This window comes from Mastigoproctus giganteus, chromosome 10 (genome assembly GCF_048544385.1).
Source record: "Mastigoproctus giganteus isolate SK-2022 chromosome 10, ASM4854438v1, whole genome shotgun sequence".
In the NCBI taxonomy this organism is placed as follows: domain Eukaryota; kingdom Metazoa; phylum Arthropoda; class Arachnida; order Uropygi; family Thelyphonidae; genus Mastigoproctus; species Mastigoproctus giganteus.
The window spans coordinates 206,991,684-207,018,865 of NC_143584.1; the positions used below are offsets into that span (position 1 = coordinate 206,991,684).

General features: G+C 36.7%; 1 protein-coding gene across 1 annotated transcript in view; it reads right to left on the reverse strand.

The window, feature by feature from the left end:
- Nucleotides 1–2,134: 2,134 nt before the first annotated feature.
- The window catches only part of LOC150079815 (BTB/POZ domain-containing protein 2-like), a 78,478-nt gene continuing 53,430 nt past the window's right edge, over nucleotides 2,135–27,182 (reverse strand). The window contains exons 3-5 of the mRNA XM_090383889.1: nucleotides 22,875–22,962; nucleotides 12,254–12,400; nucleotides 2,135–2,442 (exon numbers count right to left, since the gene is read on the reverse strand). Of these exons, the coding sequence (XP_090240015.1) occupies nucleotides 2,284–2,442; nucleotides 12,254–12,400; nucleotides 22,875–22,962 (394 nt within the window). The 3' untranslated portion in view covers nucleotides 2,135–2,283. The remainder of the gene's footprint in view (nucleotides 2,443–12,253; nucleotides 12,401–22,874; nucleotides 22,963–27,182) is intronic.

The window sequence follows — 27,182 nt, forward strand, 5'->3', positions numbered from 1 at the left end:
TTCCTGAAATTTACAATGTACAGAAATTAAAGTCTAATGTCAGCATGTATCTTCTTTCATCTTCTCAACCTTCAACCCATGCACAATACAAAGTACTATAGGTTTGAAAAACTTTCATATTTTGCGTTTTCATACATAAAAAAACAGGAATAGGTTAGGGAAAGGATAAGAGTGGTCATAAAAATGAGTATTCTTCACAGTGGGCTGGAATAATAAGTAGGGATCTTCAGAGCTCAGACCTCTTGTTTCTTATCTTCCTAAATGACATTGCTAAAGAAACACAAGGTGAAACTGTCAAAGTTTACTCAACTTAAAAGTTTGGAAGGGTGGTTAGCAATCAAAAGCTTAATGCTACCAAATTCAGAGTGCTGCAATTAGGGAACAGAAACTAAAAAGGAATTAAAAGATGCACTGGATGAGAGACTTCAAGATTACAATACAGAAAGAGATGAAATTCAATGTGCATTGTAAGCAAATGGGAGGAAGGGCACATGTATCTACAGAATTTTGTTGCAAGTAGAGAAAAAGCAATTATCAGTCTCCATATGATGATGGAGGGGGGAGATTACTTGTATTTAGATTTGGAGGCCACAGACAAAAGATACAGAACTAGTGAGAGAACAATGGGTGATCACATTAGCAAAGAGCAATAAACATCCTTATGTTGAAGAGCTTAAAATGTGGTCGGCAGAGCCTAGAAAATAGATTCTTTGGGAGAATTTGAAATATGTAAAACACTGAGGGGCATTAGTAAAATAAATGAGGGAATATTTTAATCGGCGAGCAAGACAAAAACCAGAAGGCACAAGTTATAAACCCTTAGGTAGCAGGTTTACAAGTTTCTCTTCGGGTAATGCATTGTGGAATGTTGGAAGAAGTTGCCTGCAAGGGTTACCAAAGTGTAAATTTTAGTAGAAATTTGAGGAATTGGGTAATTTTTTTTTTTTTTTTTTTTTGACAGATGCAAAATAAGTTCACTTCCTAACATTATTATAGCCATTGTGAGTAGGCCAGGGTAGCACCAGTGGCCATAATTAATCCTCCCAGACTGGACAGAAAAGGCTTGAATTTGAATCTTGCTAATGAGGTTAGTTTTTCTTATGGCTGAGTTAGTCAGTCTCAGGTGAGGAGTGCATGTTTTTCCTCCCAAATATATATATATTTTTTTTAGCAAAGAGCAGTTTCTGATGCCTCAGTCTTAGTTGCTTTGGCACTTCACCCCTCCCCCCTAGCCTAATATAAATATCCCAACCTTTAGGAATCCTTTGCAGATTAAATACATTCCTTCAATCTTATTTCCTGATAAAGTGCAGCATCCTCTGAATCAGAGTTTGGGACTATTCCCATGGTTACTAAATCTGTGTTCATTCAAGGTCAGTTCTACAGCTCAAAGACCAGTGTTTAAGATCACTTGGTGATAGCATAGTGGATATAATCATTGTTCTCCCCAAAGGCCTAGTTTTGAATCCTGTCAATGAGTTGCAATGTTTTTTTGTTTTTTTTTTAACACTACCATGCTGGCTGAACCTGCAAAATACAAAACCTAGTTTTTCGCCAACTTTAAAATAAAGGGACGCATATCAATATTCTTGTCTCTAAGCTCTAGAAAATAAGCTTGTTTTTATTATACAGAAACAATTGCTTGTATTTGAAGTAATAACCTTGCCATTCACAAGCACAAGAGAAGTGATACTAATGAGTATATACTCATGTGCAAAAAATGAAGAGCTAGGGCTACCTAATGGCAACGTTGAAGCCTTTCACAGATAATAGCAATCATTACTTCAACATTTGGTAGGTCTGTATATGAAAATATCAAACTTGAATTGAAATTCATAAAAAAAAGTAAGCAAATATGCATCTTGTTAACAAAAAAGTATTATTGTATTTAAGTTATATAACTTACTACAGAATTCATTTTGGACCTATTCTTTTAAGAAGTTGAAATTAGTTGGTCCATTGAAAATCTCACTGGGTTTTAAATTTACCAATAAACAATTATAATCAATGCATTTTATAAATCCTACAATGAAGGAATGCTTTTTTTTTTTTAAAGAAAAAGTGTTCATGAATGTGCTATATGTACACAGGGATATAACATATTTAATGTGTTTTTAAATAGTAATTTAGACTATTATATAAAAAGACTTTATTGTGTTATTTCTTTACATGATTAAATGCTAAACTAATAAAGATTATTATTCTGTAATACAAGCAAACACAGTAATTCAGCCAATGTGGAGTAGTACAGAATCCAAGAACTTTTGATACAAAGCATAATGACTAGGTGTAAAAAATTATTTCAGGGATCTGCCCATCTTCTACTGATGTTCCATTATTGTTCCCTGCTGCATAGGTGAATTGGAAGGTCACTTTGCCTCCACTTGGACAATCCAATGTAATTTTACGTACTCCTTTTGTTCCATAATGGGAATCTGGACCCTGAGGGGAAAAAAAAAAAAAAAAACCATATGTATTAATTAAACATTCTAAATTAGAATAAGTAAATCCTAAATTTTAAAACAAAAATATAAAATTGCTGTAACTCATACTTATTTTCACTTGTTATTCAGTCCTCAACTGAGATCTTATTTAAGTTCATCAAGCAGCAATAGTTCCTGCCCCTCCCACCACCAACAAGATAGGTAAAAGATATTATCAGAACTATAACCTACAGTTCTAACTATGCTTTTTATGCCAACTAAGTAAAAAACTGTTCAAGGATTAGGCCTGAATGCATGTCAGAGGATACAAAGAGAAATGGCAAAGACTTCAATTGTGTAAACTTAGAAAGAAGGGAATGAATCACATTTGTCTACTTGCTATTGATGGTTTGACTGTTGATGATCCTGCTTGGAAAGCTGACAAACTGAACGAATATCTACAATCACACAAGAAGAATTATTTAATTATTTAGGGAGAGGAATGCCAGAAGTTTATTAAACTAACAGGCAGCTAAATGATTTTGTAATAACTGAGAGCAAAGTGGAGAGAAATTTTTGAAGTTAAACATAAGAAAGACACACAAAGGAAGCAAGCAAACCGTTAGCAATAAATTATGAGAGCATCCCTGGATTCTGCACACCTCCAATCCATGGGATTGGAGATGTGCAAAACTGCAGCCATTATCAACCCACTGCAGGATGGAAGCCGCCAACAATTCATGCTGAGTGAAATGGACCATAATCTGCCATGCTGGTCCAGTGCGGGTTGGCAGATCGACTGCATTTAGCAGTCAGGGGTTTGAACCCCGGTCTACTCAAAGTACTCAAAGACAGTTTGCTACTGCACTCCCAACCACTCGGTTACATGTATCCCTAATTCAAAAAGGGTGACAAGTAATTACAGACCTGTTAGTTTAACTTCCAGGGAAATTAATGGAGGCACTGAAGGATGATCTAGACAAGATTGCAGTTATAGTTCAGACACAGCATAGGTTTGTCAAGGGGATGTCTTGTCTGATCAATCAAATTCGTCAGACAAGACATCCCCGTGTTGTTGCACATGGAAGGCTACTATACAAACTGGAGCAGTATGGTATAAAGGGCAAGTTGCTGCTATGGATAAAAGGATGGTTGTGTGGGAGAAGATATACAGGTAACCATCGTATAACACGGCAATTAGATTCCTATAAAATCTCTTGTAATGCGAAATCATGTTATACGGGATTAAGAACCAGTACAAAAAGGGAGATTAAGTTCCAAAAGCTAATAAAAATACAGTTTTTTTTTTATAACTATAGGAAACTTAATTTTTATTGAAAATAGCAATAACTGTGATATGTGTCAGATCATGTGCGTTCATTTAATTTTTTTCCTCTTCATTGCTGCTAAGCACAATCAAACTAGAACAGAGAAAAGTTGACTGCAAAGATGACTTGAACTTTCTTCTGCAGCATTTCTGGTCTCTAGACTTCTGCTCTCTTCAAAAAAAAAAAAAAAAAAAAAAAAAAAAAATCAGTATTCTGGGATTGTTTGCTTTTGTTTGATAGACCTTTGCAAGTTGCATGGTATGGAGCTAAGCATTTTTGAAGTTCCCTTTTTAACTTTGTGTTCCTTTCAGTTGAAGGATCTGCATTCAAAAAATACGATTCTAATTGCTCGGCCAAATTAATGCCTTCCCGTATGCTTTTTAGTGTGAAATTTGGAACTTCAGAATTTATCTTCAGAATTTATTTATCATCCTCTGAATTTATTTGATGATGCCATTTCCATTTCCACCAAATCCTGTTAGCCAACTTCTTTTTCTACCAGTAATTCTTGAACATCTTCAGTAGTGATATCCTCAAAACTTTCCCCTCCTACAACTAAGCAATTTCTACTATCACACCGATTCCCTTTTCTGCCATTCAACCATATTTTCTGCATGAACTGATTCTGGCCACACATTTTTCCAACATGCACATATTGACAGTGCCCACGTGAGTAGCACAGTTGGTAGGATCGCCACCCTCTCCACACCAGGTGGAAAAGATCTGAGTTCAAATCCCATCGATGGAAGGAGGAATTTAAGGAAGAAGCACAGCCTTAGTTGCCGATGCTCCTTAAAAACCCAATAACATGTTGATGGTTTTACTTCTTTGAGCGATAAAGCTATGATTCCTATACAGTCCACAATTGAACAGTGTCCATGCCTCCATCACTTTAATAGATTCAGAATCATTTTTTTCCAATATCTATTGTAACAATTTTCTGATGTAATAAAATTTAAAGGTATAATGCCCTGATCTAATGACCGAATTAAGGACGTTGCATTAGGTGGTAGAAACATTACTTCAACATTTTGGATGACTTAAATCTTTTGGATGGCCTGGTGCATTATCCAATAGTAATAAAACTTTGAACTCTAAATTTTTCCACTTTAAATAGCTTTCATAGCTGAAGCAAAACAATTTAGAAACCATTCTTTTAAATAAGTCTGCAGTTAACCCAAATTATGCCCAAGTTCCTTAGGCATAATTTATGGCAGGAATTTAATTCACAACAAATAAATTTTTCAAATACGGTTTTTAAGAACAAAGTTTAGCAATACATACCCAAAAAAATTTATAAAATAAATAAAATAAAAAACAAAAACCTTAAGTCATGAAATGCACCCTTCAAAGTCATAATTTTTTAGGTCTCAAACAAGCAAGCAAAGTTCAATAGCATAGAATCTAACATGGGGATTTCCCAACAAAATAAAGTAAGAGAATTTCACAATTTTTTTTTTTTTGCTTAACAACTAGCATGTTAACAGTGGGAATTCACAAAAAAGAATGGAAAATGTTGAAAAATTACATCCAACATAATAGCAGGATTTTCTTCGTACAAAAGCTCAAAAATACAGTGTTAGGTGAGGTTTGTCACAAATCTGTAACAGTGTTAGAACAAAACCATATAAGTCATATAAGTGCCATGTTGTGCGAGGACTGCCGCAATTTATCAATTGTGTTAGAGTGAAACAGTGTTGTAGAAGTACCATGTTATACGGGGGTTGCCTGTAGTGGTAATCAATGGGCGCTGCTCTTCGTGGACTAATGTTATTAGTGGAGTCCCTCAGGGTTGGGTGTCGGGTCCAATATTGTTTTCTATATTTATCAATGATATGGATGAAGGTATATCTAGCTTAATGTCCAAATTTGAAGCCTACATGAAGATTGGCAGAGTTGTTAATGACAGTAAGCTTCTGCAACAGGATCTAGAAAAGTTGGGCAGATGGACTGAGAAGTAGCAACTGAAGTATAACATTGACAAATGCAAAGTTCTGCATATGGGTAGCAGTAACCCCAGAGTAACATACTGTGCGGTGCTACACTTAGGGTAGTGGAGAATGAAAAAGACCTCAGGGTAATTGTGCAGTCAGATTTGAAATTTTCTGAGCAGTGCAGACAGACTGTCAGAGCAGCTCATTGGTTCTTGTCAATGATGTACAGGAACTTTGCTAGTAGGGATAAGAAAGTCATTATCACTTTGTATAAGGCAACTGTGGCCACACCTTGAGTACTGCATACAGGTCTGGAGGCCTCATTTTAGGAAGGATGTAGAGCTGCTGGAAAGAGTATAGAGAAGAGAAACTAGATTGGTAAGGGGAAACAAAGAGTTGCTCTCATCAAAAAAAGGCTTCAGTTTTGCAAATTGCAGCTTCTGGAGACTAGGCAAGTGCAAGGTGACAAATACAAATTGAGGAAAGACAGTTGCAGAATAGATGTGCAGAAATTGGCCTTTAGCCAGCGGATGGATGACTGTTTGAAAAAACTTCCATCTGTTGTGGAAGTTGATAGGTTAAATAAATTCAAGAAGAACTGGACAAACATTTGGAGTGAAATGGATGGGTGAAGTGGGAATTTGTTTTTTAGTTGATGTGTATAAGCTTGATTTCTTCATCATATGTCACTACTAATGCTACAGACTGCTTTGAAGTTATCCTATTCTTCTTTCTTCTTTAATGCTGCCGAATGGCGTTTGCGACTTCGTTTTGATATTGTTCTCTGTCTAGCGCTGCGTGTAGAATTTGTGCTGTTGTCATGTGAAGCCAGGTGTTGATGTTATCTAGCCATGCCATTTTCGGTCTGCCTGGGCGTTTCTTGCCTTCGATCTTTCCCTCCAGGATGAGTGGTAGTAGGTGATATTTTTGTTGGTTCCTAGCGATGTGACCTAGGTATTTGCATTTCCTGCTGATGATGGTTTTGAGCAGGTCCCGTTCCGTGTGCATGTCCTGCAGGACCTGTGCGTTGGTTATCTTGGCTGTCCACGGAATTTTCAGCATTCTTCGGTAGAGCCACATTTCGAAGGCCTGGAGCTTTTTTGTAGTGGCTGATGTTAGAGTCCAGGTTTCTACACCGTAGAGCAGTATTGGCCAGATGTAGCATTTCAATGTGCGTAATTTGAGCACGATGTTCAAGCTTCTGTCGGTGAGGAGGGTTCTCCATTTGGTGAATGCCTGCCTGGCTTGTTCAATTCTGCTTTTGATTTCGGCCTCATGGTTCAGCTGGTCATCAATGAGCACTCCGAGATACTTGAAGCGGTGTATTTGCTCTAATTTTTCGTTGTTTAGTTTGATCGTGATTTTGCTTGCAGTCCTGCTGACCTTCATCACCTTTGTTTTCTTTTTGTTGATTCGTAGCCCCCATGCTTGGCTTTCTATGTCCACTTCGTTCAAGATGGTCTGTAAATCTTGTTCTGAATCCGCGATTAGTGCTCTGTCATCGGCATATCTTAAGTTATTGATGTAGTGTCCGTTAACTTTTATGCCGATGTTCTTGTCAGCCAGTGTTTGGTCGAAGATCATTTCCGAATAGATGTTAAAAAGAATGGGAGATAATGGACAGCCTTGCCGGACGCCTTTTTTTTATTGGAATTGGGTCTGTCAGATCGTTGTCATAGCGAAGCCGGGCTGTTTGATTCCAGTAGAGAGTTGTAATAAAGTTGATATCATTGTTTTCAAGTCCAAGTTTTCTCAGTCGATCAATTAGGCGGTCGTGGTCTACTGAATCGAAGGCTTTCTCGTAGTCAATAAAACATATATACACGTCTTTTTGATGTTCATAGCACCTTTGTAGCAATATTTGTAAACAGAAAATTGCTTCTTTGGTGCCTAGTCCCCTGCAGAATCCGAACTGTGTGTTTCCTAGTGCACTTTCGCACTTACATCTTATCCTTTGCTGAATCACCTTGAGGAAGACTTTTAGCACCTGGCTCATTAGACTGATCAGCCTGAAGTCTTCGCATTTCCGGCTGGTAGCCTTTTTTGGTAGGGCCACAAAGATGGATTGGAGCCATTCGGATGGAATGTCGTTGTTGTTGTAGATTTGATTGAACCATTTCGTTAGTTGTTGGATGTTGCTGTAGTCTAGTTGTTTCAGCAGTTCCACATGAATCTGATCAGGTCCTATTTATAAGGTTATCCTATTAAAAATTTTTTTTGTTTAACATGGGTAGCAAGTTTGTTTAACATGCTTTATTTGAAAAAAAAGTCATACTTTTCTCAAATAAAGAGATACTGTTATATTAGCAAAATAAAGTTAATTGTGTGACCCTTTTGCAGAGGAATCATTTATTTTATAATCTTGTATAAGTCCATATTTTCAAATGTATTTTATGGGAAAACAAAACTAAAAGCACAAACATTTGCATGGCAACTGCACCCAATGGGAAGAAATGAAGCAGCAGCACATGAGACTTTCTTGTTTAATATGCTATAGGGCATTAAAAAAGTTATAATGTAAGTGGAAAAAATGTATTTTGTGAAAATATAACAGCATTCCACACACTGACAATCAGACTTACTTTAGAAAATTAAAAAAATCTGGTTCTGTTCATAATATAAAGGGTGTCCCATAAGTCCAGTATCATAGGGCAAAAAATACATGGATGTAAAATTGGCAGTTCCAAGCATATTGTTGCAAAGTCCACTCACAAAATTCCATTCATCAGTCGGTATCATATTCGTTTAATTTCTGTAGGAGGTGAAATTTATATGGATATCATTTGTGAATCTTAAGAATGCGATGGATGCTACTTTTTGACACTCCTGTTTCAGTGGACAATCTGTAGACTTTGACTTTTATTAAAATGAGCAAGGATAGCAGGTTCCATATCAGTTGATCCCCTCAAAAGATAAACACTGCGTTGTTTATCTTGTATGCATCCTGTTTCTTTAAACTTTGCAACAAGTCTGCTAACACAACTGTTATTGGCTCGTGGTCTGGATGCAGTCTGTTAAATTCAACATACTGCATCCTTCTCTTTGACTTTGATTTCCTATGAGTAGAATTATTTGGATCCATTCTTCCTTGCTCAGATATATCATGGTCTATAAAAATATACATTAACCCTATGATGCTGGATTTATGGGACACCCTGTATTAAGGAAGGCAGCAAAGGAGATAAGCAAACTATCAAATAATTAGGAAAGCATCCTTGGATTTGGGGATAGCCCTACGGACTGGAGAAGTGCAAATATATCCTCAATTCATAAAGGGATCAAAAGGTGACATGAGTAATTACAGACCTGTTAGCTTAACATGTGTTCCAGGGAAAATAATGGGATCACTGGTTAAAGAAGTAATGCAGGACTATTTTGGACAGGCATGCAATTATACTGCAACCACAGCATGGATTTGTCAAGGGACAGCCTTGTCTAACCAATCTGATAAGTTACCGTGATGGAGTGACCAAGGAACTGGATGCAAAAAATAATTTTGACATCATATACTTAGATTTTAGGAAGGCTTTTGAAACTGTTGCATTAAAGGCAAGTTACTGCTATGGATAAAGGGATGGTTAAGTGGAAGAAGACAGTAGTCATCAATAGGCACTTCTTGGACTATTGTTATTAATGAAGTTCCCCAGGGTTCATTGCTGGGTCCATTGATGTTTTCAATATTTATCAATGATATGAAAGAAGGTATATCAGGCTTAATGTCTAAGTTTGCAGATAACGTAAAGGTTGGCAGGGTGGTTAATGATAGTCATCAGGGTGAGCTGCTACAACATGGTCTAGGAAAATTGGGTCAATACATTGAGAAATGTATTACAGTTTGACAAATGTAAGGCACTGCATATGGGTAGCAATGACCCCAGAGTAAGTTATCAACTGTGTGGTACTACACTGAGGAATGAAAAAGACCTGGGGGTAATTGTGTAGTCAGACATTAAATTCTCTGAGCAGTGCAGACATGCTGCTAGGACAGCTCATGAGGTGTCATCAATGATATACAGAAACTTTGCTAGCAGGAAAAAGGAGGTGATTATCCCTTTGAATAAGGCCATGGTTAGGCTGTACTTTGAGTACTGCATACAGGTCTGGAGGCCTCTTTTAGGAAGGCTGCAGATTTCCTGGAATGGTGCAGAGAAGGGCACCCAGATTGGTGAAGGGAACAAAAGGGTGCTCTTGCCTAGAAGAGCTCAGTTATGCAAATTGCAGAGTTGTGAGGTCAGACACCTGCAGGGAGACCTGACTGAGGGGTTTAAAATTCAGCTTACTCAATCCTTGACTGGATTGAGTAAGCTGAATGTTAATGATATTCTTCCACTTCCTGAGACTACACATATGAGTGGGCATAAATTCAAGTTGAGGAAGGATTGTTGCAGGATAGATATGCAGAAGTTTGCCTTCAGCCAGTGGGTGGTTGAATAAATTCAAGGGAGAACTAGACAAATTCTTGGATGAGTAAAGTGTTTTTTTGGCTTATGCTATATAAGTTTGCTTTCTTGCATCATTTGCCATTACTACTATTAACAATAGGAAACTTTCTGGAAGCCTACCATTTTTCAAGAATACATTGTTCAGCTTAAAGTGGTTTTCTTTAAAGTTCTTGATAAAAATCATCTCAATTTGTATTCTAATATATTAGCTATATTGATAGATTTCACATTTCTGTACCTTGTGTTGTTTATTAATTTTATATAATAAAACATTTTAAATGTGTAATCATTTTTTTTGAATTGTTGCACTACTATGTATTACATAAGATGACGGCAGTGTCTGGAACAAAAACTGTTGTGTTTGTTAATAATGAAGACTATATTTAACTAAATTTTACAACAAATTCAATTCCATGAAGTTGTTTACTGTGGCTATCAACAGTCATTACAGGTTGCACCAAAGACATTGTTACCAATCTATGCTGTTGTTGTTGGTGGTATTTGGCTTAACGACACAAGGACTACTGAGGCCAAATTGTGTCTGCTACCAATCTATGCAATAACCTTTTCCTGCACTGTGGGAATATTCAGTGTCTTGTTTGATTAGGGATTTAAGCAAAATCTTTAAGCTAGCAGTACAATATACACAGAGTTCACTTTGCATTAGCAATATCCCTTGTGGCAGAATGGACTGGTCTGCAATGCTGGCGAAGGCTCCAAGTGGGAATGGCTGATATGATAGTAGGTTATACACTTGGCAATCAGTTTTGAGAGTTTGCAAGAATGGGTTGGTCAAGATCATTGCGACTTTGAATGTAGAATGATTGCAGGGACAGGACATGCAGGAGCCAGTATTTTGACAACAGCCAACATGGCTAAGTGCACCCATTCTGTGGTATCAGAAGTTTACCATGACTGACTCACCAGCAGTCAATAAACCAGCCAAAAGTCACATGTGGGTAGGGTTGTCAGGTTTTCCTAAAAAAAAGAAAGATTTTTGTCGATAAAATTAGTTTTAAAAAATACAAGAAAATTCAAATTGTCTGATATTTTAATTGTACTTATTTTGACATTGTCCTTTTTAACAATTGTTTATTTTGTTTTACATACCAAAGGAACTCTTTACAAGTAAAAGAGAAATTCATTGCAATCTACAACTCTGCCTCGATTAATTCTCGGTGATTTCTGTTTCTGACATCTGTCCACTTCAGTTTCATTAATGAAAACACCCTTCCTACAATAGCATTTGAGCCAGGAATACTTAACTATCCTACTGATATTGGGTACATTTTCTTTCTTCTTCTGCCACACGATGGACAATGAAAATGAAAGAACAATATGTTCCAAGACTTCAGCCTTTCTCACGGTAGGCAAATGTTGAAAAAACAGCTGTTGCCAACAGTTTTTGAATAGTTGCAGCATCATCTGATGGTTGTGCTAGCAACCAACTTTTAACTATATTTACCGGGATGTTTAAAACATGATTTATTGTAAAAAGAAAAGGAAAAAAACCTACTTACAGGCAAATTAAAAATGTAAACAGTAAAATCAACCAAAAAAAAAAACGTTTATGGGAAAAACATAGGACCTGGCAACCCTACATGTGGGACAGCCATATGTAGACAATGCCTGTGGTGGGCTTCTTGCCTCATAACACAGCAGTGAAGCAGCATGGTGACTCAGCTAACCACCCTTTACAATGCAAGAATTAGCAAGACATCTCATATCGTGAAGGTATTCACAATTTTTTTTTTTTTTTTTTTTTTTTCAGGTCTTAAACCACTGTACACTGTTTGGCATCTCTCATATTGTTAATTAGTTAATTTCATAACTGGGTAGTGAAGTCATTACACGACTGGATACTTACCAATCACCATTGAAGGACCAACTAGGCCCTGAAATGCATGCTTGTATGGGTGGTGGTATCCATTGAGAACAAGTAGCGAGAATAAGTAGCAATAGTCTTCTCTTTTGGGGAAGCGTTACTTATTTGAAGTATAACCAGAAAGGCAACTCATTGTGAAGGTATTCACAATACAAGATGTAATGAAACAATGCCACTATAATAACATTGGTTAACTTACTGCATATAGACATGATGCATTTGAACTAAAATAAGAATTTACCTTAAGAGTTGCACATGCTGTGTAATTGTTATTTGGAACAATTTCAACTGGAGTCTTAAACATTACACGAAAAGTTGAACTTGAACCATCACAGCTAAAACTAGTATCATTAGAGCCAAGAACTTTTCCAGTTCCAGTGTGAATTACCTAAAGAAATTTAAAATATTTTCACATCACATCTCAAATATTATAATATATTTAAAATATCTTCAATATAGTTCAATGAGTAAAACTGAGAATCAAAGTAATAAAATAAAAAAATAATGTACTATAATTATACACAAGATGTTTATTTATATAGTTAAGCAATTGTTACATGGTATTCATGGTACATACATACAAATGGTTAGAATAAAACTGGCAATTGTTACCCATATTAAGATTTAGACTTTGGCCATGGAAATACTAGTAATATGCAATCACAAATGTAAGTAGTCCTAAGTTAGAAAAATAATAGTAAATAAAATAAAGAAATAAGTTAAGGGGAATTAATGCACACAATTTGCATGACATTCAAGGTACTGTTAATAGGAATCTCTTCCAGCAGTTCTTGTTCTGGATAAATCAGTGACAGGCAGCACCAAGGTTCTGAACTTGTGTTAGCAAGAATCTTGTCAATTAGCAATTGGTAAATTGACAAAATCTTGTCAACTGGTATAAAGTAAAGGCACGAAAATCAGTTTCAGAGGGAACGATAATGGAATGGAATATTTCTTAGGTTTCATTAATTGGAGGGTTGAATGAAAATATTCAAGGGATTTATCCTCAGAGCTTCAAATGCATTTGTATCAGTGGTGAAGTTCCATAAATGTAAGATGTCAAAATGGATGGCAGGTGAGATTAAGGGTTTAACTGAGCAAAAGAAACAGCATGGGACAGTTCAGGCAATCACATGATTCTAATTTATATGAGAATTAATAAAAGAATCTGTAACAAAACCACTGATGGGATAAGAAAGATGAAAGCTGTTCACAAGAAAGTAAAAGTAAAGACATCCAACAATGGGGACAGGAAGTTCTCAAATGTGAATACAAAAATAATGAGTAAATCAAACATGTTCCTTAACTGGTTGCAGCAGGTCTATAAAAAGACCAGCAAAAATGGAAGATGAGTTGAAAACATGCTTTGTAATATTTATAGTAGAAAGAAAGTGTGAATCTCTGAGGGTTGTCAAGGGGCCAAATTGCTGTAAAATAAGTGATAAAATGATATCAGATATGTTTGTTAGAAATGCTACTGATGTTAAAGGAGGGCAAATCTGTAGGGGCTTAGCACTACTTTAACCTCAGTTAAAATTTAAAAAGACTGCATTGTGAGTGTATAAAACTTGGTAATGTTAGTATTAATATTAACTATACAGTACAAGGAAGCCACTGGGTTTTGTTACAATGGAAAAAAAAAAAAATAAATAAATAAACAACCTATGCATTTCCCTACTCATATAGATATGGCTGACCTTTAAATTTCTCCCAACTGGCAGCCTCAACTATGTTGATTTATTCTAATAATTAACTCACTGACTAAAAGAAGACTTCCTGCAATTCAGTATAAATCTCTTTTCCCAAACTCTGAATTAATGGCCTTTAGTTCTGGAATCATTTATAACAGTGAAAAATTTGGACATAATTTTACTATCCCTTCTCAGAGCCTCATAGAACTCAATCAGATACCCCACCACCTTAAAGTGTCTGGTTTGTTGCCAAACTCTGCAACCCACATATTCAAAGCCTTTCTTCACACTGATGCCTTTTACAGATCTTATAAAGTGAGTTGCCCACCAAGTAAATCATACCCTTTCAAGAAGCTCAAATTTTCGTTTTTTAGTGCAGTCTTCATACTTGGACACAGTATTCCAAGTGCAGTCATACAACCAGTGGCATTATCTACGGTCTTTTGCACCCGGAACAGATCCTTCTGGTGTTATCCCCTAAATAATGTCATAAACTTGAAAAAAGCCTTAAAACTTAATTGATTAAGAAATTGCAGAAAACTAAGAAACATTTTGCAAGGAATGTTAAAAATTCAGTGAATAAAGTATAGTGTATGTTTTATTCATAGTGTATAGTTATACTATGAATAAAACCGTATAACTAATGTTATCAACTTGAAAAAAGAGATACAAGATGTGAAAATCAATAACAGAAGAGATTTATAGTTTCCATTTTAGTGTCTTAATTTCGGCAAGTTTATTGATAACCTCATTAAAATTAATTTTACTGGTATATTCCATTTTCAATAGATAATATAGCTAGATTTGATAATTAGCCTGACCCACTGATGGGTGGAAGTAATTTTTAATTAATTTTAATTTGGAAAGCTTCTTTTGCAAGAAGCTATAGATACACATACTGCTAAAAAGAACCTTAAACATAATTAATAAATTTGGTAGAGATTCCAAAAAAAAAAAAAAAAAAAAATCCCACTTTATAATAAAGTCTACAAACTGCAAAGCTGTCCACTTCCTAAACAGTTATTTTTGCAGCTTGTGACCTCTTAGTCTGCCAATTTCTAATACAATTTCTTCCTGACTGAATTCATCGAAAATTTCGGTCTGCTTTGAAATATGCACTTCATATTCTTATATGCCAGTCAAATTTAAATTCTTTTTTTACAACAACCAAATTATATGGTCGAATAATGGCAAACATTGAAAGAATTTAGTCCATCACTCTTGAATGAACCTTCAATTCTCGACAAAACCTATCTAGGCATTCATACATCACTCTAATTCTTCTTGGAGTGACAGTCCAGCATCCTTCGTAATTTCTCCCGGCATTTGTTTTTTTTATCCTTATTCTTCCTATTAAAATGACCATTTCCTCAAGTTTTATTTGCAAATTGAAGAGCCCTTTCTAAAATTTATTTCTTTCTTCATTAATAAATAATTTTGAGGTCTAACTTTAACACATTTTTCCAGGCTTATTCTGACTGTTTGTAAATATTTTTGTGTAAGGTTAACTTCTTGTAGAATTTCATGCCAGAACAAAAGAAAAATCACATATGGATTATAATAAAATATGAGTGGTCTCTCTGGTAACTATATTCTCTTGAGGTTCACATAATGTTTGTAGAATGGAAGTTATTTATTCAATATTCATTTTTACGATATCTACAGATTAATAATGTGTAATCCACCTTGTCTGGGCAAGTCTTTTGATTGTTATTCCTGTATGTTTTTTCATCATTTCCCAACAGTGTGGAGAGATTGAAAAAAAAAAAAAAAAAGTATAAATGTTTTCCAAAGTTCCAAAGAAGGTTACACAAATACAAAATGCTTGCAAATTAATGCACCCCGCATAAATTTAATGAATGGTTTGCACAGGGCATAAACAATGCTTTGGGATTAATTTCCTTGATTTTTGATTGGACCCCCACCACGAATTCCTGAATTTTACTACAGCACAGATTTACATCCAGTCCATTTTCTAAATTATTCAAAATTTCTTTTGCAAGTTCAGCAGCAGTCTTTCCAACAATGGGGAAGAAGCCTAAAAATGATTCCTTCATTTCAACCTGTCACCTACAATGTGAACATATCTAATCACTTCACATATTTGGTAAGTGTGGAATATGTCTGGTGTATTGTCAAATAGAATTCCAAAACATTTAGATTGTTTTATATTATCGGCTACTATTTTTTCTCTCTCACATAATTTCCTAAAATGTTACTTATTTTAAATCTCCAGCAATAAATGAAGGTTCTTTCCTATCAGATGAACGTTCAATTCTTAAAATATGTTCTTTCAAAACTGAGTCATAATTTGATAGCAACTTTACCATTTCTCCAAAATTTCCTTTTTTTGTAGAAAATATGGATTCATGTCCACGAAAAGGAAGATTCTGACAAGCCAGAAATAAGATTACATCTAAAAGCCAATGTAAAACATCTCTGCATTTCTTAATTTTCTTTATCCAGTACTGTCTGATGAATGTGGTCAATAGTTTATTAAAACTTCAACTCTGCACTTAAGGTTTTTCACTTCTCCAAATACAAGAGATGCTGTTCACTATTTTCATGGTCAGAAATCTTTGGATTTAATTTCCAAGTTTTAAATCTCATGATAAAGTTGGATGTTTCGATTTCTTTATTCTCCAATGAAAATAGTTTGCAGCAAAAACAAAATAAATTTCCTGATGATAGTGAATAAATCATCCATGTTCTTAATTTTTTCTCCATCTGGCAGTGTCTTATAAAACCAGGAAGTTGTTAGCTGTTGACATTTCCCGCTTTTAAGTTTTTCTCCTGTTCTTTCAACAGTGTCAAAAGGTCTGTCCTTATTTTTAAAAATATTCACTGTCTTTCTTAATAAAATAAATTCTCAAATTATCTGGGATAGGCCAAAAAGCAATGTCAGACTACTTTAAAAATACGTTTACTTCCTCTTCTTTTTCAAAATCTTTTCTTTGCTCGTGTGTATTTTCACTAGATTTTTCTCCATTAATGGATGAATAAGCATCTTCTAGATTCTTCTCTCCTAGTGGATAAATAACTTTCTTTTCTCATTTATCATGCTGAATATCTATTGCACTAGATGTTGAAGGTGTAACATACTTCAACAATGAACCAGACATTGCTTAAATAACTTCTCTTGCTTTCTTTGCTTTTCTCTGTTGAAATCCGCTGAGCCGATTTCACTTAATTTTGTATATAGGGACCTATATAAAGAAGTTCATTAATTAAAAAACTGAAAATATCTGTAAAATAAAATAAGTAGAAATCAAAATGAATTTTCAGGATACTTCGTATCAATCCTGTATACTTCATATATATCTGCTCACCAAAAATGTGGTGCTAACTTAATGACTTGTAAGAAAAACTTTGTAAAAAAATGTGGTTAAACTAAACACGTTTTTCAAGGTTGAATATTGTTTTGATCCCCAGTTTCATGTGTCTTAACATACTAAAAATTTAAATGCAAGTATTAGTGGCAGTTGGTTAATATAAAAATCAAAGTATCTTGTTGTTAATTAAAGCGTATCAAATAGAAATTTCATCTAACAACTGTAAATTTAAGTGGGGAAAGATAAATTAAAAAAAAAAAAAAAAAAAAGTTGAAATTATTTTGTTAAAGTTAATACTTTCCTTCTCATATTTGCAAGTGATGGCATACCCCCCATCCCGTTGCTATGCAACTGCCTTTATACAGTGAATTAAGAGTATGCCTTCCCTATCTCTACAAGCAAATGTAGAAGTAAATCACTGAAATCACACGTGGGCCTTCCTTGCCACCTGTCTATGCTGCTTGGAGTACTTCAGGTCTAACCATATTGCAACTCCCAAATCCTTTTTTTTTTTTTCTTTACTGTTTTTATTCAACCCCACAAAGTGTGCACGATATCCTTTGTTTGCTATTACCCAACATTACATTTGGTGGCATTAAAACTTATCTGCCACTTTTCTTGAAGCCTATCCAAGTCATTGTGAAGGAGTGCTGCTTGGCACTGATCTCCCACAATTTACATAATCTGCAAAATTTGAAATCATGTCATTATAATTTCATCAATGTAATTTAGGAAAATAAGAAACAACAGTAGTCCCAGAAAAATCATGTTAGACCAATCTGCAGAGTAACTATTAATCACAACCCTCTGCTTTCTGCCCTGCAGCCAGCCCACATCTTTGAATCTTATCCACAATTCCAACATGTTTCAACTTATACATTAAGCTCTCATGAAGGACCGAGTCAAAGCTTTGCTAAAATCCAAATAATGTTAGAATTATTTCCTACATCCAGCTCACAAGTAACATTGTCAAAATAACTAATCAGGTTAGTTAAACATAATTTTACCTTAAAACAGCATTTTACAACTTTCAGAATTCCATTTCTATCAAAATGTCACTGTAGTGCACTCTGATTGATGACTTTCATGATTTTCTCTACTATTGAAGTTAGACTGAACATTCTGTCACTCTTAGAACAACCTTTATATATGTATATATACTGGTGACACACTGGCATGTCTCCAATCCAGAGGAATCTCAAGTCAAATGATGCTCTCATAATTAACCTTAATGGTTCAATGCAATTGCTTACATCTTTCAAAATGGGCATATGCAATAACTCCAGGAACATTGTGCCATTAAGCTCAAGGTTTTGAAAGCCCAACAGAAGTGGCTGATGAGCTGCAATAGTCACAAAAGCTAGGAATGCATATACACCAGTAAGAAAATAAAGTATAAAGGGGGATGGTCAGATGGGCATTAAATGAGAATATCATTAGACTCTGGAATGATCCTTTGAACTGAAGAAATGCTAATGTTTCCCCAATTCACAAAAGTGGTAACTAAAGAGGAATTGGGTAACTACAGACCAAATAAGTCTGACTTCTGTGGTTGTAGGAAAGATTATGGAGTTTATGATTAAGGCTGTGATTCAGGACCACCTTGATAATAATGGTATTATGAGTACATCCCAGTATGGGTTTAAGGGGAGGTAAATTACAATCTGGTAAATTACTATGATGAAGTCACTAAATATTCAAAATATCAGCCTGGTGTAGAAAACTTACTCATACATGATGGAAATAATTTTTACTATTAATACAAAATGAGCTCAAAATTGAATGAGAACTTGGCCATTATATATTTTGAAACATTATGACAGTCCTGATCAAAATGCCAGAGGACATTTGTGATATGTTACTGGGACCTTAAATCAAAACATCCTTCCCTTAGCCTATGAAGCTGATCACTGCTTCAAAGAGTACACAAATACCAGCTGTTTGCCACTGTAAACTGATAGCGAGAGTCTTTCTTAATAAGGTCCCAGTTATGACTAAGGCTAGAAGTGGATGAGCATCTTATCATTTGAATAAACATACATTGCTTATAACAGCAAATTTCCTATTACTTCTCAAGATGTGGTTATTTGGTTTTTAGGAGCATTAGCAACTAAGGCCATATTGCTCCGGGGATATGTGGTAGTCATTCCCTGACCTTTCCGCATCCTCCGTATTTGGTGGTCACGGGCTCGAACCCCCCCCCCCCCACTTCAAATTTGATCATATCTTAACACGACATAATCAAACATGTCCTGAACCCACATTTACCGTAATTAAAGTGCAGGCCATGAAACAAATGCTTTTCAAAAATGAACATTGTTGCTCAGTAGGCACAAAGTACCAACTAAGTTCTGGAAGCCAAATGTAAGAGAAAAGCGTTCCTTTGTTTTAGTTTCGAGTACACAATCTTCATTTCTTTATAAAAAGAGAAGACAAAAATGTTCACTTTTCTCAAGAATGAACAATAATCCTTTTCTTGATTCCCTTAAATGTACATAATTTTCTTTATTCTTCTTCTTCTTCGGTCCTTAGCTGGCAGCTGGGGGAAGCGGTTGGCCACGCAACCAGTATGCTGCTGTAGGTGCCGCAGGGTTTCGGACTTGCTCTGTGATGTTCTTCCATACCTTACGATCCACGGCGTCAGTCCTAGCCTGGTTAAGGTCGAGACGTCGGCTCTTCAAGTCATTTTCCACTTGCTTGGCCCACGTTTTCCTAGGCGCGGTCCGTTGGATGCTCCATTGGGTGGGTCGTTGTCTCCAAAGGAGTGTGGATGGTATTCTATTCGTGCCCATTCTACATACGTGGCCAAACCATCTAAGCCTTCACTTCTGGATTTGGTCGGCAATGGTTGGTTGCTGTTGGCATCTGGCACGGATGGTATCATTAGTGATGCGGTCGCGAAGAGAGATGCCCAAGATCTGCCGCAGGCATCACATTTGGAATACCTCAAGTTTGTTCAAATCTAACTTGAGACAAATCCATGTTTCCGATCCGTAAAGAAGAATGGGCAGGATCAAAGTCCGGAAGAGTCGGATTTTAGTCTTTGTGGAAATGTTGGTCCTCTTCCACAGACACCATTTGAGCGAGGCGAACGCAGTGGCCGCCTGTCCAATTCTGCTGTGGATTTCCATGGTGGATGCAACTTTCTTCTCCTGGACCAGCGACCCAAGGTATTTAAAGTCCTGCACTTGCTCGATCTGGACGCCTTCGAGATAGATGGTGGCTTGCGACCCATCTGTTGTCAGGGCCTTTGTCTTATCAGCATTGATCTTCAAACCGTATGGCCGGGCAATGCGGGCAATGTCGTAGAGGATGTCCGTGGCTTCAGCGTCGTTACCGGCAAGGATAGCACTATCATCAGCAAACATCAGGTCAGTCACATAGTGATCCTTGTCATATTGTATGCCCTGTCTGTTTCTGAATGCTTGCCTCATAATGGCGTCGACCACGATGTTGAAAAGCAACGGGGAGGCTACATCCCCTTGGCGGACTCCAGTTTGGATGGTAAATTCCTCAGATAAATCTTTCTGGATGCGCACCTGGCTGGTTAAACCGTTGTATGCAGTTTGGAGGAGTGTGATGACTTTTCGGGGTACATGTTCAACCTCTAGTAGTTTCCATAAGGCAGGCCGGTGGACACAGTCGAAAGCAGACTTAAAGTCAATGAAAACAATGACGGTTCGCTGTCCACACCGGATCCTCTCCTCCATCAGCTGACGAATGGCAAAGATTTGATCACAGCATCCTCGCCCGGGTCTAAATCCTGCCTGTTCTTCTCGACTGGTTTGCTCGCGATGTTTTTGCAGTCTTGACTGGATGATCTTCATAAAGACCTTTCCGATGATGGAAAGGAGACTGATGCCACGGTAGTTCTTGCAGTCCCGGTTATCACCTTTCTTGTGGATCGGTACGATAATGGCTTTCCTCCATGTTAGCGGAATTTGTTCAGTGCACCAGATGGTTTTGAGGAGTGAGTGTAGTCGGCGAAGCAGTACATCTCCCCCGGCTTTGATCGCTTCTGTGGTGACTTGGTCCACTCCTGGTGCCCTGCCATTCTTCAGGGATTGTATGGCTGCTTTCACTTCTTCTACTGTAGGCTCAACATCGACCATGGAGACCTCAGGGGGGTCGATCGAGAGTGCTGTTGCTGGCAGTCCCTGAGGTGGGTCGTGATTATACAAAGCTTTGAAGAATTTACTCCACCGTTGCAGGCGTTCGGATGGTGATCGCACGAAGGTCCCATCAGCATTCTTGATGTTGTCGCTAGTCAATTTGGTCTTTCCACTCAGACATCTGAGGGTGCGGTATAGAGTGCGGTACTCGTTCTTGGATGCCGCCACTTCAAGATCGTCTGCCACTTGGTTCCAGTATGCTTCTCTTTCTGCTGTCATTCTTTGTCGGACTTTTCGGTTTAGCTGCCGGTACCGTTCAAAGTCGACCAACTTTGCCTGTTTCCGTTTGTCCACGAGGTCGAGGCACTCGTCTGATATCCATGGTTGCGTTCGACGTCGGGCAGGTGGACATAGGGGCTTGGCACATTCCAGGATGGCATCAGAGATCTGCTTTTCTTCTTCATTTATATCCTCGGGCACGGCCAGCATCTCGAAGCGGTTGGATAGGGCGATCTGATATGCCTGTTTATTGGCAGCATTCATTAGCTGCCTCCAGTCCAGCTTGGCTGACCGAGATGATCTTTTTGCATGCCGTAATTTGAGATGCACCTTAGCCCGGATGAGGTAGTGATCAGATCCACAATCAGGTCCCCTCATGGCACGAACGTCCATGAGTGATGAGCGAAATTTGGTTGATCAAAATGTAGTCCAGGATTGCTGAGTCCTTGCCAGATGGATTTCGCCATGTAAGTTGATGTTTTTGAGGGTGCTGGAAATGGCTGTTTCCAATGATCAGGTTGTTAGATGCGGCAAAGGACAACAAACGTAGTCCGTTGTCATTGATCTTCCCATGGCCAAACTTGCCCATTGTTGTTTCCCAACCAGATCTGTCCACGCCAATCTGGGCATTAAAGTCCCCTGCGAAGATGATCACTTCTGTCTGTGGAATTGAATCCAGCGTATGTTGGAGCTGGTTGTAGAAGTCTTTTCTGGTTGTAAAGAATTTTCTTTATTACCAAACAAAAGGGGCTCACATCTGGTGAGTATGAGCTTGGCACACCCAGGGTCCTGAGCTGGATATCATCATTCATTCTCTCTCTCTGTCTGTCTGTGTAATTCAGATTTTTTTTTTTTTTTTTTTGGCTGTTGCAGCATAAGCCTCAGGCTTCCTTGCACCATATGGCTAATAATAATAATAATAAAATATTAAGCAGGTTATACTAGAAAATAATTTCCATTAAATTATGTTAAATTAATACTTCAATCAGTAATTTATATACTGATAATTAAAATAATTACTGTAAATGTGGTACTCTTAATTTAAAAATAAAAATCACTAGACTTAATATCTGCAAAATTAAATAGTCTGATGCTCAAGAAATAGATGCAAGCAGTTTAAGTTATGCCTGAGTCCAGATGCTTTTACAGCAAATAAATTGATCTTGTTAACAGAATCAAATTTTGTTAACTAAAGTGGACCCAAAATGTTAACATTGTGCAACTTTATTTAGTGAATTGAATGCCTTTAAAATGTTCACTAATATCAAGAGTGGAAAACTTTCTTCTTTTCCACTCAATGAACTATGTAATTGTGCAAATATACATTTGTCTATTATTTTTAAATTGATTCAATTATACTGCAAATGTTACACAATGGTAGTCCAAATAGTCCATAAAACAAGAATAAAATATCAAACAATTATCTTCAAATATACTAATGCAAATACCTGAATGTTAACATCATAGTCAGAGGGCCCATGTATTGAGCCATACAATCCAAATCCCACAACAAATATTTTTCTGTCCACCATGAATCTATTAAAAAAAGTAAAATTCTATAATTAAAAATGTTGCCAAAATACTTTACTTATGCTAAATTACATATCACTTTACTATTGTAATATATTTTTAATCATCACGATGAAAAAGAATGCTTGAAGAATTATTCATTCAGCAATTTTAAAAGAGCACATTTTGTGCTGAGATGCGACACCTTTGATTATGTATGTATCAACAATACCTTAGTCCACTGCTCAATCTTTTTCATATGGTGTCACATCTGATACCTCAGACTCATGATCAGAACCAGCCCCAGGTCTATCAAGCACCCTGTGCGTGATTTTTTGATGTGCCTCTCCAACTTCCTATTAAGTTTATGTATTGTTAATGCATTTTACAGCAACGTTCATCACATTTCCAATATTAACTTTCTTGAACGCTGCTGTTTACTTGAATCATGATATGGCACAAATTCAAAATGATTCATAGACATGCAATCAAATGTTAAAAAACAATATTTTTACTATTAATTGAAAAATACTTTATTTTAAAAAAGAAAATGTATGAGAGCCCCTGAAGGATAGAATAAAATATATTATTTAGGAAATAAATAAACCACATTTTGCTCGAATCTGAATGTACGATTGACTGCACATGGACACTTTCGGAAGAGCGCGACTTGATTTACAGCAAATCAGTGAATTTGTGGGACAGTTTGCAACCCCTAAATTTTGTCACCCTGTGCAGCTGCACTGCTCTATTGCCCCTGAAGCTGGCCCTGCTCATGATGTGCTCAGGGTCAGATTCCACTACAGAAAAATGGTTAAAATCATACATTACTTTCTCTTAACTGCTGGCCTGGTGGCTGTGAAGTGCAATATTGCAATGTATCAATTTGTATTATTATCTCTCTATACATTAAAAAAAGTTTTCTCCAGTGTTATTTATTCAAGCCAATGGGAGAGAGGGTGGGGCAATATGTCACTACAAATGCACAGGTAAATAATTACATAGGTCATTTCCTGATTAATTTTGATCAGTGTGTTATAAATGTTAGTATAATGTTATTTTATACAAATAATAATATTACACTGTACAAAACTATACAAATATTTACAAAATACTAAACTACTTACAATCATACCTCTACTGTATCAGGATGATGGGTCCTTTCATCAGCTGACATTAATATACAAAAAACATTACAATGGAACATTAAATGATGCCAGACGTGGTCATGTATTAGACAGTGAAGCACGAGCATGAGGTTAGCGAACATTACATGGAAGGCAGTCAAATGGGTTACTGGGCAGAATCAGACACTTGCTGTTGACAATGTAGAGCATGTATGTGGGACACACGCCAATGTTCGTCACATTGAAAGACAACTGCCTCCACAACATTCACCAACCTCGTGCATGTGCTTCACTTCATACATGACCATGCATAATATCATTTGATGTTCCATTGTAATGTGAGCTGATGAAGGGACTCTATACAGTTTGTATATTTGTAAATAGTTTAGTATTTTGTAAATATTTTAGTCCCACTCTTTCTGATGCAACAATATTCCTCATGCATTATGCAACCCAAAGCAAAAGGCCTTTTCCTAAGTGACCTATGTAAACACAGGTAAATAATTATAAAGTGATATTTATTCTACCTTGAGAATGCTGATTGGTTGGGTAACCAATGGGAGAAGAGGGATGTGGGTCATGTGGTACAAGTGGGCAATTACATCACTACAAATGCACAGGTAAATAATTACATAGTTCATTTCCTGATTAGATATCAATCAGTGCATTTTGACACGTGTGTCTTTTACACAGAAAAGATTCGACTTACCCCATCATGCCTCTATACATTTTACATAGAAAATGTGTGTGCTGGGGTTGGTGAGCAAAGGGCAAAGCCCTCTAGTTATTATATTATTGCAATAAAGATTTAATAAATGTGCAGAAGTTTGCCTTCAGCCAGAAGGTGGTTGATTGCTGGAACAAACTTCCATATGTTGTTGTGGAAGTGAGTAGTTAGAATAAATTCATAGAAGTAGACCAAGTATTGGAGCAAATGGACAGGTGATCTAGGAAGGGTTTTGCCCCTTTAGCTGATGCCTTTTAAGCTTGCTTTCTTGCATTGTTTACTAATGCTGAATGTAGTGGTCATACGTCCCATATGACTTCTCAATACACTACTTTTGGTGTATTAAAAAAATGTATCGGAGGTTCATATAGCTAAAGTCATTTCATACTTAAATATCCATTTATCCTTATTAAAGATGAATGAAATAGTTATCCCTTTATATCTAACTGTAGAAAGTTTCCTGAACAGATATTTCCATAATAAAAAAAAAAAAAAAAAAAAAATCAGGAAATTGTAACTACTTCAAATATTTTCTCTCAGTTCTATTAAAATGTAGTTAGCAGAAGACAAATGCTCTTGCCAAATTGCATAGTCCTGAAGTAGTTATTTTGTACCTCTAGTAGTAGTAGTAGTAGTGGCATATGATGCAAGAAAGTAAGTGAATGAGCTTATGCAGCATCAGCCAAAAAAAAAAAACAAAAAAAAAAAAAAACACACACACCATTCCCTCCAAATGCCTGTCCAGTTCCTCCTTAAATTTATTTAACCTATCAACTTCCACAACAGATGGAAGTTTGTTCCAGCAATTAACCACCCGCTGGCAAAAGGCAAATTTCTGCACATCTATTCTACATCTGTATTTTCTTAATTTGAATTTATGTCTCCTTAGGTTCGTAATCTGAACAAGTGGAAGGATACCATCAGAATTCAGCATGCTCAATCCATTCAAGGCCTTATACACCTCAATCAGATCACCGCGCAGGTGCCTAGTCCCCAGCCACTGCAATCTGCAGAACTTAAGCTTCTCCTGGTAAGAGGATCCCTTCATTCCCCTCACCAATCTTGTTGCCCTTCTCTGTACATGCTCAAGCAAATCTACATCCTTCCTAAAATGAGGCCTCCAGACCTGTACGCAGTACTCAAAGCATGGCCTGACCATTGCCTTATACAGAGGGACAATCACCTCCTTTTCCTTGCTAGCAAAATTCCTATATATCATTGACAAAACCCCATGACCTGCCCTGGCAGCCTGTCTGCATTGCTCAGAAAACTTCATATCTGACTGCACAGTTACTCCCAGGTCTTTCATTTTCTACCACCTTACATGTAGTACCACACAGTTGGTACGTTTCTCTGGGGTTACTTCTACCCATGTGCAGTACTTTGCATTTGTCAAGGTGACTTCAGTGACTCCATTATTTTACCCAGAACAGAAGTTACACAGGACTTCAGTTGCCACTTCTTAGCCCATCTGCCCAAATTATATAGATGCTGTTGCAGTAGCAGACTGCCATTATTGTCATTAACAACCCTGCCAATCTTTGTATCTGCAAACTTCGACACCAAGCCTGATATACCTTCATCAATATCATTGATAAATATACAAAACAACAGAGGACCCAACACCGAACCCTGTGGGACTCCGCTAATAACATTAGTCCACGAAGAGCAGCACGCATTAATTACCATCCTCTGTCTTCTCCCACTCAAACATCCTTTTATCCATTGTAGCAACTTACCCATAATACCATTTGTTCCAATTTGTACAATAGTCTTCCATGCACAACAGTGTCAAAAGCTTGCCTGAAATCCAAATATATGATATCAAAATTATTTTTTGCATCCAGTTCCTTTGTAACCACATCATAATATCTTATCAAATTTGTCAGACAAACTTTCCCTTAACAAACCCATGCTGTGTCTGAATTATTGCTGCAGTGTTGTCTAGATGATCCTGCAATGCATCTTTAACCAGTGACTCCATTATTTTACCCAGAACAGAAGTTAAACTGGTCTGTAATTACTCATATCACCCTTCGATCCCCCTTTGTGAATTGGGGGACTGATGTTCCAGTCAATTGATTGGAACTTCAAGATATTCCAGATATTGGGAGTCTGCTGACGAGGCTACTAGTGACGGTCGTGTTCAAAGCCGCTAAGTGGATTTTTCTTATTCATTGATTTGAAATTGTTTTTCTAAAACTTTTGATTTAAATTTAGTAGTATAACATTATTTTGTGATTTTTTGATTAATTTGGTGTATTTATTCTTTACTCGGCCTTGTAAAAGTATCGGTAAGGGTTTCCACGTGTTCGTAACTACCGCTACCATCAGTAATTTTCCCGCCATTGTGATACCGTACTAGATATACCGTAGGTTATATACCGTACTAG